The 17,340-nt window shown below is 41.8% G+C and overlaps 1 protein-coding gene across 5 annotated transcripts in view; it reads right to left on the bottom strand.

The window, feature by feature from the left end:
* Positions 1-17,340, bottom strand: part of dennd5a (DENN/MADD domain containing 5A) — a 367,813-nt gene that overhangs the window by 24,525 nt on the left and 325,948 nt on the right. For all 5 annotated transcript variants that reach the window (XM_078549185.1, XM_078549187.1, XM_078549186.1 and 2 more), the window contains 2 exons: positions 3,486-3,631; positions 1,006-1,124 (listed from right to left, as the gene is read on the bottom strand). In XM_078549185.1, the coding sequence (XP_078405311.1) occupies positions 1,006-1,124; positions 3,486-3,631 (265 nt within the window). The remainder of the gene's footprint in view (positions 1-1,005; positions 1,125-3,485; positions 3,632-17,340) is intronic.

Raw genomic sequence — 17,340 nt, 5'->3', positions numbered from 1 at the left:
CTTTGTGGATTTGCAGGTTCTAACTGTATGTTTTCAGCTCACTTTATTTCCGTTTTATCTTCTGTACCCACTGGTGTGTATTTATACTTTGTACATCCAATCATTGCCCATTAATAACATCGTTATACCACAATTTTCGATATCAGTCATCCACCACCTAAGAACTCAGCACAAAAACTTCAAATCTGAAATATAGGGCATATATTTCCTTCTTTCCATTTACAAATTAAAGTTTCTGACAAATCCTTTTTGGTGAGTAGAAATCAGGCTAATGAAGTCGTCTATCATTATGACCAGACGTCTCTAGAATGTGTTTAAGTTCTTGTCATTTATAAACCAACTTATTTTTTCCAGTCAAGATAGTTCAAAATAGAATGTCTTAAAATCTATTTATTTTGCTTCCATGAGATTGATATTAAAATGACTCCAATGTGTAATACCGATTGTGTTGTCATTATTTTTGAGTAGCTGTAAACAATTTCAACCAGAATACAGTTAGTGATCAAAGGCTAAAATGCAGCTAATTGGATCATTTAGCACCAAAAAGAGCAGGATGTAACAGTTGGAAAATATAAAAATTTCAATCCACTCCAAATATTCACAAGCATGTGAGATATGCCTAGTCCCTTAAAATCATCATAGGAGATAAAAAGCAAACGCTGTGAAGAACATAATGGTACTTGTGCTGTTGGGACTATGAGCAAGTCAAGTTACTGCTCCAGAAATTATAGTTCAGAACATCAGATTGTAATCATATTTTGGGGTTTTGTTTGATTTTCTCTCATTAGCTGGGGAAGTAATTTTGGCAGATGCCTTCCCCATCTTCCTTGCTTGCCAAGAGGAAGTAGGCTAGGTAGAGTCCAGAATACAGCAGATTGTTTTTGATATGTTGAAGGGATAGACATGGCTGGACAAAAAGTACTGTGTTCTTACTTTCTTCTACAGCTTTAGTTTTAAAGAAAGTCCCTGAAACCTCCCTACTTCTTAACACTCAGAATTACTTACTTGTATGCGTGACCAGTTATCTCATTCCTGACAACAACATAGTCCACCAGCCATTTGGCATACAACCCTGAGTTATCGTGGCCAATCAACACTGTTGTAAGCTTTCCCAAGTTCTGACACTAGAGAAATGAAGAAATAACAGGAGGATATTTGATAAGATTTGTTATGTCAAAACAGAAAACAACTCGCTTCGGCAATAACACAAAAAAAAAGACTTTACTGGAATTTATAGATTTTTCCCAATATCCTTGATAGTTGTCTTAATTGTAAGAGCTAAGTTAGACATCACAGATTTAAAAACTGAGAAACAAATTGAAACTTAAACCGAGGGGCTGGTTTTAATAGAGCCCACTGGAGCAGGCGAGGTGGCAGGCAGACCAGTATTATCGCAGGGGAGGGTGCGCAACCCATTCCTGCTGGCAGGAAACCTGATCCTCCTTAAGTCAGTAGTAGGAATGGGCAGACACGGGAATCTGCCTGCTAGCTAATTAGGCTCATTAATGAGCCACTCAAAGGTCATTATCCCTACTCCCACCAGGATTTAGGGAGAATCCTTGAGCAACTGCTAAGTCACAGCAGTTTCCCCGTGCCTCCAGAAGGCCTCCCAGTAAAAACATTGTCAGTTTGACAGCAGCCTTCTGGGGTGGGGGGGGGGCGCCTTTTTCAAAAGTTATTAGTGCCCAATCGAGGGACCTGGCCTCGGGAAGGGAGTGCCTGCTCAGACCCACGTGTCTGCCCTTGCATCTGACATCTTGCTCACCAACAATACCCTTCCCTGTAACCCCCCCAGCCTGCCCGCTTCCAATGGTGCTGATGGGCAATGAGGAACTGCCACCCTCTGGTCAGCAGCTCTCAGGTGGCGGGATTTTCACCGCTGGGGTTCTAAATCTCGGGGAAGGCCCGATGCTAGTCACTTAAGTGCCTGATAACCACAATTCAGTCGGGCCTCTCCCACTGAAGAGACACAGGTCTCCCACTCATTCTCTAATTGGTGGGCAGGATGCACGTCAGGAGCTCTAAATCCAGCCCCTTTATTGCTGTAATACAATCTACGTCATTCTCGTACTCTACTTGAGATTAGTTGCAAAGACAAAGAGGCTAGCAAACGGGTCATCCGCCTATCCTTTTGGGAAATAGTATGGGCATCGACAAATCAAACTAATGGGAGAGACAGTAAAGACATTTTCCATGTCTTATAATAATAAAATCTGAACAAAATAAGAGCTGGACAACATCCAAGCTTGGGCTGATTAGTGACAAGGAGCATTTGCCAGGCAAGTGCCAGGCAATAACTTTCTTCAACAAGAGAGAGAATAATCCCATGACATTCAATGAAAATACCATTGTTGAGTTCCCCACCAACATCCAGGAAAAGTCACACTAGACCAGAAACCCAGCTGGACCAGCCACTTAAATGTTGTGAATACTAATGCAAGTCAGATATTCTCCAGAGTGACTCACCACCTCACTCATCAAAGCCCTTCCACTGACTACAAGTCACAAATCAGGGGGTGATGGAATACTCTCCATTTGCCAGAATGGGTCAGCTACAACAACACAATAAGCTTGACACCAATCAAGAGAAAGTAGTCTATTTGATCAGCAGTCTATTGACCATATTAAATATCCACGAACAGCATATGGTGGCTGCAGCGGATACGATCTACAGTTTGCACTGCACAAACTTGCCAAGATAGTTTTGGAAGCCCCGCCCAAACTCACGACCTCCACTACCTAGAAGGACTAAGGCAACTGGTACATGGGAATAGCATTACCTCCTAAGTTTTCCATACAGCATGCTGACTTGAACATATATTGCTGTTTCTTCATTGTTGCTGTGTCAAACTCCTGGAGCATCCTAACTAATAGCACTGTAGGAACACCTTCATCACACTAACTGCACTGGTTCAACCAGAATGCCCGCGACACCCCTCAAGGAAAATGTTAGGGATCAGCAATAAATGCCAATATGGCTAGGGATCCCCACATTCCAAGAATGAATATAAAAATCCAAACTATATAGAAGTTGTGTAACAAAATATTTAGTAGTTCCACATAAATCTGTGACCTGTTGAGCCTTTGCTTTCTTCAGAATGAGCCAAAGTTTTAATGTCATTTTGGTTAGGATTATGCAGAATTTAAGACCTACATTAAACTGAACAGATAAAAACAGGAGAAACAAAATTAAATTTTAAATCCTAATTCCTACAGAACAATCTATGACATCCTCACACACCTATTTAAGATTAGTTGCAAAGGCTATGAAATGAATCATCCATCTACCCTTTCAGCTGGGAAACAGTATATGGCGTAGCAAAAAACAATTAAAATGGGACCGATGGATAAGACATTTTCTGAACATTTTGTGCATCTCAACAAAAAACATGTAAGTGAAGTACACCAAATTTTGCAATGAATAATAAATTGAAATTTTAAGGAGCAAAAAGTCAAACCAACGTGTAGTTATATCTTCTACTGACCTCAAATGTCATTTCAAGGATACTTTTGGGTATTTGTAAGATACCCGTCTCTCCCAGTTCTCCTGATATACAGATCCAGGGATTGGCTGTAAACATGGAGCCACCTAACTTTTTACTGGGAATGACCAACACATGGTACGGAATCACTGTCAATATAAAATACATAATTTATATAAAATATACTGTATGTAACACCCTTATTAGTATAGTACAGTGTACAGAAATCTTCTCCCTGTTATCTTATTGATCGATAATAGCCCAGAATTTGCTGTCAACATAGCAGTGGTTTAATGTCACTTGTCGGCATTAAATGTATAAATTGTCCTTCAACTTGTGGCAAGGAAGAGATATCCTATGAATTGTGAAATGCTACAAGTTCATGGACAATTTGCACTACTCTGCTGTTAGCCTCGAGGAAATAGCAACTCATGTCAATCTCTCAGTGAGCTTCATGAACTCATGTATTAACAATTAAACTCACCGTAAAAATTAGGGCTAGTACTTAAGAATGAAGATACCTTTTTAATAAGGAGATTTATGTTCCTGCATTGCCGATCAACCACTCGGCTCCAGAAACAATTTAAACTCTGGGGTCTCATTCCTAAGGTAGTAAATTGTTGTTAGAGGTTCTTTAAAAATTTAAATTTCAAAATGTTTTTTGCCCTTCTTCCTTTGTGATTTTTACTCTCTCTCTCAATCCAATCTTTCTTTCCCTCTACTTCTCTTTCTGTACCTGATTTTACTATAATTTACCAAATCTGTTCATTTCAACTTATAAACTGAATTGGTTAAGGAGATAGACCGTTGGTCCTGTTATTCACCATGGTCCCAAATGTTCTGATGCTGTTTCTGCCATCTCGCTTATATCAGTTTACGCTTCCAGTGACTTACAAGGCAATAAATGTTTCAGCTGATGGATGAGGGAAAAAGTCTAACAGGGCACGCCATGAGATGCTCACTCCTGCAAATTCAGGGTCAATAGTTATTGTACACCCTCAGTTTTTTTAAAAATACTGTATATTGAAAAAGAGACATCAATACTCAAGTACTGGACTACCAAATGATTATTTAAAGACTATCATAATGGACTTCAACATATTTGTAACTCATTCATAACCTTAGTAGCGATTTCCTATCTCACCCATTCTGCTTTTGCTTTCAGCATTTTTTTCAAAGCATATTTAGAAAACATTTTTAGAAAAAAAGTTTAGTGTCTAACATTCCTGAAATATATGGAAAACATAACAGTCACAAAGTTAAAAAAAGTCCTGTTTTGATGAAAGGTGATCGATCCAAATGGTTAGTTCTGTTACTCTCTCCAAAGATGTTGCCAGTCTCACTGAGTACTTTCAGCACTTATTCATTTATTATTATTGAAGATAGAAAGAATTTTGTTTTAAAATGGTTCAGCAGTGGACATGCAAAATTTTCAAAATTTGTTGCTTTTGCTGACTGAATAGCACATTACCTCTTCAAGTGTTTCTCTCCATTCTTTCGTGAGAGATGGGCATCACTGGCATAGCCAGCATTTGTTGCGCGCATCCCTAATTGCCCTTGAACTGAACATCTGAGAGGTCATTTAAGAGTCAACTACATTGCTGTGGGGTCTGGAGTAAGATGTAGGCCAGGCCGAATAGGACCGCAAATTACTTTCCCTAAAGGACATTAGTCTTTACAACAATCAATGATAGTTTCATGATCACCATGACTGAGACTAACTTCCAATTCCAGATTTATTAATTGAATTTAAATTCCACCAGCTGCTGTGGTGGGACTTGAACCCATGTCCCAGAGCATTAGGGCCTCTGATTACTACTGACATTACCACTGTGCCACGATCTCCCCTTAAAAGGTGTGTAGTCTTCTGTACAATTTCACAGATGAATGGTGATTCATAAGTACCACCATTAATTTGTTTAGTCGTGGCAGCACTCGTAATTTTAAAAAAATTGCCTTGAGAATTAGAACACACCACTTTATATTAGCAGCATCTGAGACCAAGCCAACTGTAGACTATCAATGAGGTTACATTGAAGAGGCCCACACAATTACAATGCACCCCAGTTAGTATAGTGTGTAGCGCAGGGATTTGTCACAGGCCAGAAAGATCTCAAGGTTTATAAATAAATGCAGTCAACTTTATAAAATTCAATGGATTCATTTTTTGGATCTGTACCATTGGGATGGTCTCCACCTGAACCGATCTGGGACCAATGTTCTAGCGAAAAGGGTAAATAGGGTGGTCAACAGGACTTTAAACTAGAAAGTTGGGGGTGGGGGGGGAGGGTAAAACTCCAAGAAGTATGACTAATGGGAAACAAAGCAGCAGGTTAGCGTGTGGGAGGGTGGATTCAACTTCATAGAAAATTATGAAAAAATTGAAAAGAAAGGAGAGCCCAGGAGAGGCTATTAAAGTCCCCAGAACACAAAATAGGACAGAGTGTTTGGAAAGGGCTAGGAATCTAACTTGAAGCACATCAGATAAAGGGACGACAGTGAGAAAGGGGATGGGAAATACAAGACTGAAGGTGTTGTATCTGAATGCAGGCAGTATACGAAATAAGGTAAATGAGCTTGTGGCGCAGATTGAAATTGGCAGGTATGATGTGGTGGGCATCACGGAGACATGGCTGCAAGGGCATCAGGACTGCGAGCTAAATATCCAAGGATATACATCCTATCGAAAAGATAGGCAGGTTAGCAGAGGGGGTGGGGTTGCTTTGTTAGTAAGAAATGAAATTAAATCGATAGCAAGAAATGACGTAGGGTCAGATGATGTAGAATCTGTGTGGGTAGAGTTGAGGAACCGCAAAGATAAAAAAAACCATAATGGGAGTTATGTACAGGCCTCCGCACAGTAGTCAGGATGTGGGGCACAAGATACACCAGGAGATAGGAAAGGAGTGTAAGAAAGGCAAGGTTACAGTGATCATGGGGGATTTCAATATGCAGGTAGACTGGAATCCCAAGAAAAGGAATTTGTAGAATGTCTACGAGGTGGCTTTTTGGCACAGCTTGTGGTGGAACCCACTAGGGAACAGGCAATTCTAGATTAGGTGATGTCTAATGAGGCAGATTTGATAAGGGAGCTTAAGGTGAAGGAACCCTTAGGAGGAAGTGACCATAATATGATAGAATTTACCCTGCAATTTGAGAGGAAAAAGCTGGAATCAGATGTAACGGTATTACAGTTGAATAAGGGCAACTACAGAGGCATGAGGGAGGAGCTGGCCAGAATTGACTGGGAGATGAGCCTAGCAGGAAAGACAGTGGAACAGCAATGGCAAGAGTTTCTGGAAGTAATTTGGGAGACACAGCAAAAATTCATCCCTAGGAAGAAGAAGCATGCTAAAGGGAGGACAAGGCAACCATGACTGACAAGGGAAGTCAGGGACAGCATAAAAGCTAAAGAGAAAGCATACAATGTGGCGAAGAACAGTGGGAAACCAGGGGATTGGGAAGCCTACAAAGTCCAACAGAGGACAACTAAATAAGAAATAAGGAGGGAGAAGATTAAATATGAGGGCAAACTAGCCAGTAATATAAAAGAAGATTGCAAGAGTTTTTTTTAGATATATAAAGGGTAAGAGAGAGGCAAAAGTGGACATTGGGCCCCTGGAAAATGACGCTGGAGAAGTAGTAGTGGGGAACAAAGAAATGGTGGAGGAACTGAATAAGTACTTTGCGTCAGTCTTCACGGTGGAAGACACGAGTAACATCCCCAAAGTTCAAGAGAGTCGAGGGGCAGAGGTAAGCATGGTGGCCATTACCAAGAAGAAGGTGCTAGGAAAACTGAAAGGTCTGAAGGTGGATAAATCACCTGGGCCAGATGGATTACACCCCAGAGTTCTGAAGGAGATAGCTGAAGAGATAATGGAGGCGTTAGTGGTGATCTTTCAGGAATCACTGGAGTCAGGGAGGGTCCCAGAGGACTGGAAAATCGCTAATGTAACCCCCCTGTTTAAGAAGGGAGTGAGGCAAAAGACAGGAAATTACAGGCCGATTAGCCTGACCTCGGTCGTTGGTAAGATTTTAGAGTCCATTATTAAGGATGAGATTTCAGAATACTTGGAAGTGCATGATAAAATAGGGCAAAGTCAGCATGGTTTCATCATGGGGAGATCATGCCTGACAAATCTGTTAGAATTCTTTGAGGAGGTAACGAGTAGGTTAGACAAAGGAGAGCCAATGGATGTTATCTACTTGGACTTCCAGAAGGCCTTTGACAAGGTGCCGCACAGGAGGCTGCTCATTAAGATAAGAGCCCATGGTGTTAGAGGCAAGTAACTAGCATGGATAGAAGATTGGCTGTCTGGCAGGAGGCAGAGAGTGGGGATAAGGGGGCCCTTCTCAGGATGGCGGCTGGTGACTAGTAGAGTTCCGCAGGGGTCAGTGTTGGGACCACAACTTTTCACTTTATACATTAATGATCTAGATGAAGGAACTGAGGGCATCCTGGCTAAGTTTGCAGATGATACAAAGATAGGTGGAGGGACAGGTAGTATTGAGGAAGTGGGGAGGCTGCAAGAGGATTTGAACAGGTTAGGAGAATGAACAAAGAAGTGGCAGATGGAATACAACGTGGGGAAGGGTGAGGTCATGCACTTTGGTAGGAAGAATAGAGGCATGGACTATTTTCTAAATGGGGAGAGAATTCAGAAATCTGGAGTGCAAAAGGACTTGGGAGTCCTGGTCCAGGATTCTCTTAAGGTTAACTTGCAGGTTGAGTCGGTAGTTAGGAAGGCAAATGCAATGTTGGCATTTATTTCGAGAGGACTAGAATATAAAAGCAGGGATGTGCTGCTGAGGCTTTATAAGGCTCTGGTCAGACCATATTTAGAATATTGTGAGCAATTTTGGGCCCCGTATCTCAGGAAGGATGTGCTGGCCCTGGAGAGGGTCCAGAGGAGGTTCACGAGAATGATCCCAGGAATGAAAGGCTTAACATATGAGGAACGTTTGAGGACTCTGGGTCTATACTCGATGGAGTTTAGAAGGATGAAGGGGGATCTGATTGAAACTTACAGAATACTGAAAGGCCTGGATAGAGTGGATGTGGGGAAGATGTTTCCATTAGGAGAGACTAGGACCCAAGGGCACAGCCTCAGAGTAAAGGAAAGACCTTTTAGAACAGAGATGAGGAGAAACTTCTTTAGCCAGAGAGTGGTGAATCAATGGAATTCATTGCCACAGTAGGCTGTGGAGGCCAGGACATTGAGTGTATTTAAGACCGAGATAGATAGGTTCTTGATTGGTAAGGGGATCAAAGGTTACGGGGAGAAGGCGGGAGAATGGGATTGAAAAACTTATCAGCCTTGATTGAATGGCGGAGCAGACTCGATGGGCCGAATGGCCTAATTCCTGCTCCTATGTCTTATGGTCTATGGTCATTTAAGAGTTGACCAAACCTTGAAAACTGATGTGACCATGAAAACTACCCTTATGGTGCATTTGCTGTAAAATGGGGTTGACACTTAGTTAACAGCTACTCAGTTACATAGTTAACATTAACTCAAGAAAATATGAACACTCCAAATGTCTCATCTTAATAAAAGTTAGATTTTTTGCTGCTGGATGGGGGCAGGGGGGGCATTCAAAAAATAAGAAAACAGCTGACAATCTCCTCGCAGTAATAAAGTTATGTTTTACATCACTCAAACTGGCAAAGGCAATGAGTTGGTGAGGAAGGTTCAGATTGATGCTTGACATGGGAACACTATCAGAACTTTATGCTGTCAAGTGGTCTTAATCCATAGAAGAAATGAGCACATTAGTTATATCAGGCTGCTGTGCTATGGGAGATTGGTCTGCTTTACCAGTTTTTCATGCTCCCATTTCTACCTGATAATCTCAATGACAAGCTATTGACATTTCCCTGTAACTTGTAAATGTCTATTATTTCTCTCATTATGCCTCTATTATCTCATTCTAATCTCACTTCTCAAAAGGCAAAAAAATATTTAATTTATATAACACTTTTCACAATCCAGGACGTCCCAAAGCACTTTACAGACAATGAAGTACTTATTAAGTGTAGTCACTGTCGTAATGTAGGAAACGTGGCGGATAATTTGTGCACAGCAAGTTTTCACTTTGAAATAGTGCCATGGGATCTTTTAAGCCCATCAGGGAAGGTAGACAGGGCCTCAATTTAACATCTCATCCAAAAGTCAATGCCTCGTTCAGTACTGCACAGGAGTGTTGGCCTTGGCTCAAGTCCAGAAGCATGTTTTCAACCCACAACCTTCTAATTCAGAAATGAGAATACTGCCAACTGAGCCACAGTTGACACTAAGCATATTCATTAAGCATCTTCTGTTTGCCACTTAAGCATTTTACAGTTCATTTTATTTCTTTATGTTCATTAATTTTCACTTCACTATCTCTGTAACCTCCTCCAGTCCTCCAACCCTCAGAGAAATCAGGATTACTGACCTCTAATGCATCTTCTCACTGCATTTGTTTCACTGCTGGTAGCCATGCCTTCAATGTCTGCGCCCTAAGCTCTGGAATTCCTTCTCTAAACCGGCACACCTCTCCAACTCTCTTTCATCCTTTAAGGCCCATCTTTAAATCCATCTATTTGACAAAGCTTTTAGCCTCTCTCCCTCATATCTTGGTCTCACTGACAATTTTTTGTCTGATTATGATTCTGTAAAGGACTATGGCATATTTTCCTACATTAAAGCTGCTTTCTCTTTTGTTTGTTTATGGAATTTGGGCGTCACCGGCTAAGCTAGCATTTATTGTCCATCCCTAATTGCCCTTGAGAAGGTGGTGGTGAGCTGCCTTCTTGAACCGCTGCAGTCCATGTGGTGTAGCTACACCCACTGTGCTAATAGGGAGGGAGTTCCAGGATTTTGACCTAGCGACAGTGAAGGAACAGTGATATAGTTTCAAGTCAGGATGGTGAATGGCTTGGAGGGGAACTTCCAGGTGGTGGTGTTCCCATGTGTCTGCTGTCCTTGTCCTTCTAGATGGCAGTGGTCATGGGTTTTGAAGGTGTTGCCTAAGGAGGATTGGTGAGTTCCTGCAGTGCATCTTGTAGATGGTACAAACGCTGCCACTGTGGTCAGTGGTGGATGAAGTGAATGTTTGTGGATGAGGTGCCAATCAAGTGGGCTGCTTTGTCCTGGATGGTGTCAAGCTTCTTGAGTGTTTTTGGAGTTTTGGTGTTTCATCCAGGCAACTGGAGAGTATTCCACCACACTCCTGACTTGTGCCTTGTGAATGGTGGACAGGCTTTGAGGAGTCAGGACATGAGTTACTTGCTGCAGGATTCCTAGCCTCTGACCTGCCCTTGTAGTCACAGTATTTATGTGGCTAGTCCAGTTCAGTTTCTGGTCAACGGTAACGCCCCAGGATGTTGATAATGGGGAATTTAGCGATGGTAATGTCATTGGATGTCAAGGGGCAATGGTTAGACTCTCTCTTTTTGGAGATATATGTATATGTACATGTACACATATGCTTGTAGGTATATATGTGTGTGCATATGATTTCCCTCGCACTTCCATTCATTCTAAACTTTAAATGTGTTCATCAATATTATCTCCCAGTTTTGAGAAAGTCACCACCCAAAACACCATCCATTCTGCCTCTCCACTGATTCTGTCTGATTGACTGAGTGTTTTCAGCACTTCTGCTTTTGCTTTGGATGTTCAGCATCTGCAGTATGCTCCTTTCTATTTATATTGTGATTCTTTTTCTTCCAATGCAAAATTAAAGTGAGTTATTAAATTATCAATTTATAGGGTTAATTTGTAAATATCTGTGATTTTAATATCTAGGGGTTTCTTTTACAGGTAATCAGTATTGGTCTAAAGGTTAGTTCTTCTTTTGAACAAGGACTTTTGTTAATTACAACTGAACTCATTGTAGAACTTTTAGGTACAAAGTGGGGAATACAACATGGTTTTAATAAGTGAACGCAAATCTACATTTCATTATAATTCATGTACAGTATTTGTCAAAATTTAATAAAAGCGATTTTTTTCTCTCTAAATAAATGTGATTTTCTTCATCAACAAACATACAGCATTGTACTTTTTCTAAAATTGTAGATCTCCTGAGCTTATAGATTTAGAAATATTAAAATGCATCAATAGCTGCATCAGTGCTTCCCAAACTTTTTCCTGGTGTGACCTTATTTTAATGCCTTAGTCTTCGTGTGACCCCAGATTGAAAAATTTGGGGGTAGGAGAGCTGTTGAGGAGGTGGGGGGGTAGCGGTGAGAGGCTTCAGTTGTTGAGTTGGGGAGGGGCTATAGTTCTTGACTTGGGGGGACAGGTGGGGTGAACAGGAGTTGATCGCATTGGGGCTGTTGATGAAAAGGCAATGTTTCAACAAAACAAAAAACGAATCCCTACCTTTTCACAGGCATTTTTTTTACAGCAGCAATCAGGCCTCAAAGGGTAGTCCATTAGGCTAGGCCCACCAACAGAAAAAACACAGGATTTGAAGTGGCCTCGTCATTGTCAGAAATCAGTCTGAGTTCCACAGCAGCCATTGCAGCCTTGGAGCTTGCAACCTCAAAATCTCATCTCGTGACCCACTGGGGTGATGACCCACAGTTTTGGAGCCCTGCGCTACATATTACTATTTTATCAATCCCAAAATTAATACACATCAAGAAAATAAATCTCAAATAAATGTTGTTAGGGGAATACAGTAAGAATTTATTGAAAGGGAATTGCTTAGAATCTCCAGGCAAACAGTGCCATCAAGTACATTAACAGTTATGGGTTACCAGATGAACTTGGCACGCCCTTAGGGCCTGCAATCACCAGAAAGACACTAGAAACTAGACTGGAGATGGAGGATGAAAACAGGATAGATTAAGTGTGCTCGTCAACAGACAAGGAAAGGGCAGATGGTCCCAGCTTAGATAGGGGGAGAAGGCTCTGCCTGGGTGAAGGCTGAACAATGTTCTTGTTAGTGATGTATAAATAAGCTGTATACTTGTAATTTGGTAGAATGCTACCTCAAGCTGCGTTGAGGTGGTTCTCTCCTTGTAATTGCTCGAATAAACAATCGAAACCTGTACCCGAGACTCCTGTGGTTCGTTTGTCACAGTTACCACAACAAATGGCGTAGTCGGCAGGATACTCAGATCAGATCCTCAGGACGGCTCTGCAAAGTGGGTGAGTATACTTTATTTATCACCTGTGGTTAGTGCAGTAAGCCTACCTGAGAACGGTCTGGTTGAGTATCAAAAGAATCGGGAGGATGACTCAAGACAGAAGGCGCCGGGGTAGGAGGCGGAGCCGCGCTGGCGGGCTAGCGGTGCCGAAGCCACGCAGGGAGGCCGGACCACTGGTTAGAGAAACCCAGGAGGCAGAGCCGCACTGGCAGGCTACGGTTTGAAATAGAACCATAGTTGAAGCTGCGCAGGGGCCGGACCATTAGGGAAAACAGGTAGGCCACAAGTAACTAAGTTGTCAGAGCCGCATGAACTAACTGCGCAGAGGCAGACGGAATAGAAGAATAGAATGCCTTCAGGAAAACAGGAAAGTGCTATGGAACTCGACTGGGAAGCCGTGGACTCCATCACGAGGTTCATAGCGAAACGACAGAGAATGGGAATATGTGGAAAGATGATTGGGACCCAAGAGGTCCCCTACTGAATTTTTTTGTAACTTTAAAAAAAAATGAATTGATCTAAGTTAAAAGAGCTGTTTGTGCTGAAGAGAGAGAGAGAGAGAAAGGGGGTATTCCCTAGGGTGGGGGGGTTAATGAGCAGTGACAGGCAGGAGCACAGAAAATATGAGCTTCAGTCAGTTTGATTGTCCCTATAGGTGGAGCCTCCAAGATCTCTTTATTCCCCCCCACTGCTACTTGAAGTTTTGTTTAGAGTATGCATTAAGTTCAATATTATAGGAATATAAATACATACCTCTATATATGCATGTGTTTGTGCACAAGGAAGCATTTATATGTGAGCTTTCATGTGTTTTCATCCCTAAACTGTCATTTGTGTGTGTAGTTCAGCCCTAAATTGTCATTTGTGTGTGTAGTTCAGCACTTTAGAGTCGAAAGCCCCATATTAGATTGAAGAAAAAGTATACTCAAACATTTCAAAGTTTTGAGTATAAGGTTAGAGTTGAGATTTCTGGCAAAAATCGCAATTCGAAGGTATTGTAAAGATAAAACTGGGTTTGCCTTTGTTTGAGATGAACCAACCATTGTACCACCCCCTTGCAGACTAGTAGGGGGTAATCCTTATCACCAGCTCCCAAGCTGATTGGGATTGATACATACAAGTTACATTAGCTCATATGAGTTTGTATTGTAAAGTTCTGAGGGGAAAAAAATTACCTGAAATTCAAAAGGATTCTAGGAAACCAAAAGACATAAACACACATTCTAGGTGGTTCCAATGGATAAAAAGGGGGTTCTTTTGAAGAGATGAATTAAATATGAAAAGAAATCTGCATCCCAACAGCACTGTTATTTGAATTTGGGACAATCTTGAGATGTAAAGCGCAGTGTAATTTAACAGGTTATTTTTGAGTAACTAGGATGCTACCCAAGATAAAGAATGTGTTGATAAACATGTGGGACTTTTAATCTGGATACAAATCAATACACATGAGGAAGAGGTAGTTTTAATTTTGATAGCGTAAAATACAGTTCTTACAAAGTTTTTTAAAATTGCGGTTTGGTTCCCAATGAAGTTCTCAAAAGGGAATTTTTATTTTAAAAGGTTTGACAACAATTGACACTAATTCAAATGCTGCAAGCTTTTGTAATTGTCAGTCTGTTCCCAAAATATTAAGTTAAGCTCAAGATCTTGACAAAGTTTGGCAGAAATCTAATTTTTGGCTGAGTTAATGAATCTGGGATAATTCTAAAAAAAGGGTCAGACACAATTTAGTGGGTTACTTTTGAGACCATAAAATGTTGTTTGAAAAGAAGATAAGGAAGCAAAACATGTCAATGCCTGATTTCTGTTTTAAAACTTTTATGAGAATACTTTATTGGACTGTAAAGTCTCACCTGAACGAGATGGTAGCTATTGTATTTGTAAAATGGTATGAGGAAAGGCTTAAGGGCAGGAGAAAAAGAGTTAGGGAAAGAGGGCACAATATACAAACTGTTTTAAGGGAATTGAATCTGATAATCTGGCCATCAACTGAGAAATTGGAACCACACAGGGGGAGATAAGCAAAGATCTAGAGACAGAGATCCCTACTGACATGGAATAGTTAATATGGCCTAAAGAGTAAGGAAACATTTTAAACGATCAAGACAATAGAGAAACTGACCTCAAGAGAATCTTAGGATGCTCATGGTCAGGAAAAAAAGACTTAGAGGTAAAATTATGTGGAATCTGTAGTTGAGGCAATTGAAGGTTAAGGAGAAGTAATACTTAACAACAATTTACCATAAGATGGAGACAGGTAAAGGGAAAGTTAGAAAAAGGCTAAATAGATGTATTACTGACTATATTAGTGCACCTGCGAGCTACAAAAAGTAAGACCACATGATTAATACCCTGATGACAGGCAGAGTTAAGCGGCTCCCAGAGAGAACTGCTACTGGAAGTGAAGATACTGTGCCATTGAAACATAGAGTTGTGTAGACAGCTTAAGGAACTGAGGTCCGACGTGGGACAGCAGCAGGAGATAGTAGACTGGAAGGAGTTGGGGGTGCCTAACCAGATGGATTCATATCAGGGAACTCATTTCACAGGAAGAGTCATTAAAGAAATGTGTAAATTTATGGGGATTAATCAGAAATTCCACATTCCCTACCACCCACAGAGCTCAGGGATGGTGGAAAGGATGAACCGAGCTTTAAAAAAAACATCAATAGCAAAAGCAATTCAAGAGACAGGGAACAACTGGGCAACAGTGTTGCCCAATATTCTGATGTGCCTTAGGGCTACCCCAAGCAGAACCACTGGGTTCAATATACAACGGGGAATGCTAAATGTAACAGTAGAAGAACAAGTGAGTTTGAATTGTAGCAAGGGTTTGCTTCAGATCAGGCGTGGCAGTGTCAGGGATATGACACGCATGAGCGGTTAGTGGGGACTGTTCGGTAAAGCTGGCTCTTATGTTAAGTTTCCAAATCTAACTACTGTGTGTTTTAAGCATAAGGAGTGGGCAGAGAAGTTCGGTTTTGTCTGTGAAACAGAGTTTTGTTTATGTAGCATGTATGCATCGATGGTTGCTCATTCCCGCCCTAAGAATTCCAAATGGAACATTTGTGGCCCAGACGATAATGATGTATCGACTTGGGGAAATAGTGATGGTAAATGGACATGGGAGATACACCCTAGAGGGAAGATTAGTACCACTACCTAGCCACCTCCCACAATTGTATCAACAATCCGAGCAGAGGCAATTGAAGCCTCTCAACCCACACCAACTGACCCACACTGCCCAGCTATGAGTCCAGGTCTGGACCTTCAGCTCCAAGCTTAAGGAAATTTTAGAACCGGGACAGGGAATTCATAATACTCAATTAAATACAGACCAGGACATGGCACAGTTAATTCAAAACCTGGTTACCGTGAACTGATCGGGATAGAAAATATTTTAGATGAAGCAAGCAGAAATGATGTTTGCAGCATCTATGGATCCTGGGCACTGGAACAAGCCAGAGAGAATTTAAGACAGATAATGAAGGGGTAGTTCATTTATGGGTAACTAATGAACATTTATTTAATCTTTCACGACATAAGGATCATGACGACTGGTTGCCAGCTCAGAGGTTTAACATCTGCGTATAGAATGAATGTTGAATGTATAGTGAATAATAATATGCTAATAGGCATTGTCTTAGTGATACCTGTTATACCTATATCAACACCTAGCAGAACATTATATAGAGTAAAAAATATTGGGGTGATATGGGGGGATTATTATATTAGGTATTAGGTACCATGACATTCCACCATATGCAGTAGACATAGAAGGGAATATAGTTAGCACCACATTAGAAGGGTGTAGTATAGAGGCCACCACAGTAGTATGCGCACATCCAATATATGAGATGGAAGAAGCTAGGTGCGGATTTAAAGCAGCAGCAAAGTCCAGGACTACAGATCAGTACGCAAACACCAAGTGTCACTACGTGCTGAGGTTCTACCTGTCCCCGGTGTTGCGAAGGATGGGTCTGGCCACGCTGCCGCGGAACGCTCCAAGTAGTTGGACCGTGCCGTACCACCTGTCCCTGGTGGAAAAATTTATGCAGAAAAACACCTTTGACCACAAGTCCATCAGGCAGTGGTCAGCACGTAACGTCCTAGAGGCCCTGAGGGAAAAGGAGAGGGTGGACCCTGTGGGATGGTTCCCCGAGCAGACTGTCAAAGTCATTTGGCAGAATGCCTCATCGCCAGAACTTTCCAACAAGCACCAAGACGTAGCTTGGCTGGTGGTGAGAAAGGCCCTCCCCGTCAGATCCTTCCTACACGCCAGGAGGCTCACCCCCTCTGCACGTTGCCCTCGAGGTGGCTGTGGTGGGGAAGAGACCGTTGTTCACCTCCTTGTGGATTGTGCCTTTGCAAAGAAAGTCTGGAGAGAGATGCAGTGGTTGCTGTCGAGGTTCATCCCGAGCAGTTCTGTGACACAGGACTCTGTGCTCTACGGGCTGTTCCCAGGGACACACACCGAGACAAAAATCAACTGCAGCTGGAGGATCATCAACTCGGTGAAAGAGGCGCTTTGGTCTGCCCGAAACTTGTTGGTCTTCCAGCGCAAAGAGTTGTCTCCGACCGATTGTTGTGGACTGGCACAATCCAAAGTCCAGGACTACGTGCTGAGGGACGCACTAAAGCTTGGGGCAGCTGCCGCAAAGGCGCAATGGGGAAGGGTCGCTGTCTAAGACCTTTCTACCACAGCGCACC

Source organism: Cetorhinus maximus, chromosome 9 (genome assembly GCF_964194155.1).
Source record: "Cetorhinus maximus chromosome 9, sCetMax3.hap1.1, whole genome shotgun sequence".
NCBI classification, from domain to species: domain Eukaryota; kingdom Metazoa; phylum Chordata; class Chondrichthyes; order Lamniformes; family Cetorhinidae; genus Cetorhinus; species Cetorhinus maximus.
This window is presented reverse-complemented; position numbering and strand designations above follow the sequence as displayed.